Source organism: Brassica rapa, unplaced genomic scaffold (genome assembly GCF_000309985.2).
Source record: "Brassica rapa cultivar Chiifu-401-42 unplaced genomic scaffold, CAAS_Brap_v3.01 Scaffold0448, whole genome shotgun sequence".
In the NCBI taxonomy this organism is placed as follows: domain Eukaryota; kingdom Viridiplantae; phylum Streptophyta; class Magnoliopsida; order Brassicales; family Brassicaceae; genus Brassica; species Brassica rapa.
In genome coordinates, this window is record NW_022610390.1 from 12406 (window position 1) to 15709 (window position 3304).

Consider the following 3304-nt stretch of genomic DNA (forward strand, 5'->3'; position numbering starts at 1 on the left):
AAGATGAGTACACATGGTTGTTATATAATTCAAGCAAATTTTTTTTTTTTTTGTAACTGAATTCAGGCAAACTTTTGCTTGGAGAAACAGAGAAGCAACATATATAAAAGATCTTGCGTCCTTTGATTGATTAATTGTTCGAAGAATGTTGCCTAATATTATTGTTCGAAGCCTGCTGACTCTATATTATTTTAAGCCGTGTGACATATACAGTACCAAGAATCTTGTGTCCTGGTGGTTAAAGTAGCAATATCTATGATATAGTAAATACATATAAAATCCATTCGGGTTAAAGAATGTCTTCTTTCTAGTCTTTTTGTTTTTTGTAAGAATATCTAGCCTTTTCATTTTTGTGGAAATATAACAAGTGTGGAGTATGCAGACCTTATTGTTTCAAGTGGAGAAGAACAGCTTTTGTCATATCTCCAGGTAAAGACCCACTAAACACACAATTATAGTTTAAATATAAAAGAAAGAAAAAAAATTCAGATTATGATTTAGATATTAAAAAAAAGCATTTCAGATTATTTATGACTGTGGACATTCTGCAAAATTTGAGCTTTATTGTTTATGCTTTGGTTTTCTTGGTGTGCAGCAAGTCGTAACCGGTATTTGAAGGTTGGCGGTTTAGAATATCATCAACATAGACAAGAACAGCCAAGAAGACGTGGTCGACATATCTGATGAAGAGGGAATGATCAGAATGCGTTTGAGTAAACCCATCACCGAGAATTACACTAGACAGCTTCTGATTCCACTGACGGGAAGCTTGCTTAAGACCATATAGAGACTTATGAAGCTTACACACCGAGTTGGGAGGACACTTCTTGCCAGTGATTTCTTCATAACCTTCAGGGAGACGCATGTAAATTTCTTCATCAAGGTCACCGTTGAAGAAGGCATTGTTGATATCCAACTGCGAAATGGACCAATTTTTAGCTGCGGCAACACTCAGAAGAAGACATAGAGTGCCAATCTTAGCAACAGGCGAGAATGTATCCAAGTAGTCTAAGCCCTCCAACTGTGTGTAGCCCTTTGCAATACCATATTACAATACGAGCTCCAGTGAGGAAGAGAGAGTTTGTTACGATCGAAAGAAAATGTATTGTATTCTCTTATCTGTATTTTACACCGTATACATGTATTTATACTCCTTTCTATACCGGTTTACTTAACATACCACCAGTTCAATCACTATAAACTCTAATAAAAACTTTTCAGAATCTTTGAAAATTTTATTGCAGAAAATTAATTAATTCAATTATAATTATCATAAAATATAATTAGAGACTAAAATTAATTTAGCTTTAATTGATAAGCAAAAACTAAAATTATATAAAATTAATTATATTAACGATAATAATAATTTAATTTTTTTAATTCAAATATAAAATAAAATATTATACTTAAATTATGTAGAATGATAAATGACAATCACAAAATTTATCAAATGACCGATGAGATATATTATTATTTATTTTGCAAAACATTTTAATTACAATATGGGTTGATAAAACCATATAATAGTAAAATAACATAATCATTCTTAATTTAATCCATTAAAAATGAAAAAAAAAACACTCAATGGAAGTACTGATCAAATTCTAGCTTCGACTGAACATTCTCTGCAAAAATGAATGTTACGTAACATTTATGGCAACAAAAAATTTAAACTTCAGGGTTTATCCTTTGGGTTTTTTGGTCTGCAGCAAAAGTCGTAACCGATATTTTGGGACTGGCGGTTTGTCCCGTTCACCAGTATATATGAGGATTTAATCAGCTGCTCCGGTTCAAGGTTGTAGAACTGTAAACCGTAAAGCATAACACGTGAATACGAGATGTTGACTCGAGTGCCGCCGAGCCTTATCCGATCACTTACTCATTCTCCAATTTAAGACCAAGACTTTCGCGTGAATTCTTGAAACTAGAATTGGTACGAGGTTATTATACTATGAATCCAATTTAAGACCAAGACTTTCGCGTTATCAAGTAAAATAGGCATCAACCATCTCCACACAATCAAATGTTATGCAATAACTTTCATATTTATAAGGCGATCACAATATTATTTTTTGCATATAATTTAATGGGCACAAGCTTCTTCAATAGCTGCAACACTTTTCTTCACATCCACTCCCATATTGCAGATATTGGCAAGTGCTCCTGCATACTTCATATCGTATTCCATCTTTGCTCCACATTGATTCTTGAAACTTTTAACCTGTGATGTTTTATTCAGTATATATTTGTTTTAAGGGTCTTTAAGTGGAACACAAGTAACAATAATTGATAAGGGGTTGTTACCAGAGTCTTGTAGCAGTCCCAATCATCTACAACAGGTTGTCCTGTTGTTCTTGTGGAAGTTAAGAGATCTAAGACATCGGTTTTTTTGAGTGAAAGTCTAAGAATCTCTATAATGTTCTGATCGATTTGTTTCCTGTGATTTATTTCCTCAAGCAGATTCTTCTGAGCTTCTTGTCTTTGAGGTGACCCCACAGGAGCGTTTTGAATCTGAGAGATAAATATATAGTGAAACATCAAAAACAGACACATCTTTCGTTTATGTTTCAATCTTGAAAGATTAGGACTTCACCTTCGTCTCGAGATATAACAGAGGGATATCTCGCGCATCGACCTGCGAAAGCAAAGAAACAATAGATTTAGTTCATATAATCTCCCTGGGACCACTTTCTTTCCTTCTTATGGTTAGAACTTCTTATACACGAAAAATCAATAGACCTTATCCCCGTAGTTTTCGTGTTCAGTGTTGGGGTCAAAATCGGTCACGACGGAATCAATGTCTGAAAGTCCGTAAAAATCAGCATAACCGTTTTTACGAAAAGTAATCTTCGTAAAGATATCTTTACGAACAGCCTTGCAGTAAAATATCGTCCAAATCTCAATCGAACCACTAAATACCGATTGTCCGAAGGCAACGGACATGTATCCAAATCGGCCGCGGACAAGCTCGAGTATGGAAATCAGACCGCGGACAAGCCAAGCTCGATCGATACGCGGCAACCAAGCATGCACACAGCTCGGTCGCTACGTAGCGACCGAGTTCGAGCCAAGCTCGGTCGCTACGTAGCGACCGAGCATCTGTCTCGCTCGGTCGCTACGTAGCGACCGAGCCCGAGCCAAGCTCGGTCGCTACGTAGCGACCGAGCGATCGTCTCGCCCGGTCGCTACGTAGCGACCGAGCTCGAGCCAAGCTCGGTCGCTACGTAGCGACCGAGCGATCGTCCCGCTCGGTCGCTACGTAGCGACCGAGCTCAGCCAAGCTCGGTCGCTACGTAGCGACCGA

At 37.2% G+C, this 3304-nt stretch overlaps 1 protein-coding gene across 1 annotated transcript; it reads right to left on the bottom strand.

The window, feature by feature from the left end:
• Positions 1-326: 326 nt before the first annotated feature.
• Positions 327-2778, bottom strand: LOC117130400 (vacuolar-processing enzyme delta-isozyme-like; the record flags this gene model as incomplete). The annotated part of the gene is made up of 4 exons (XM_033283278.1): positions 327-2221; positions 2305-2511; positions 2594-2635; positions 2740-2778. Coding segments are annotated over 4 exons (426 nt in total), but the record flags the coding sequence as incomplete, so codon positions are not given.
• Between the last annotated feature and the right edge of the window lie 526 nt (positions 2779-3304).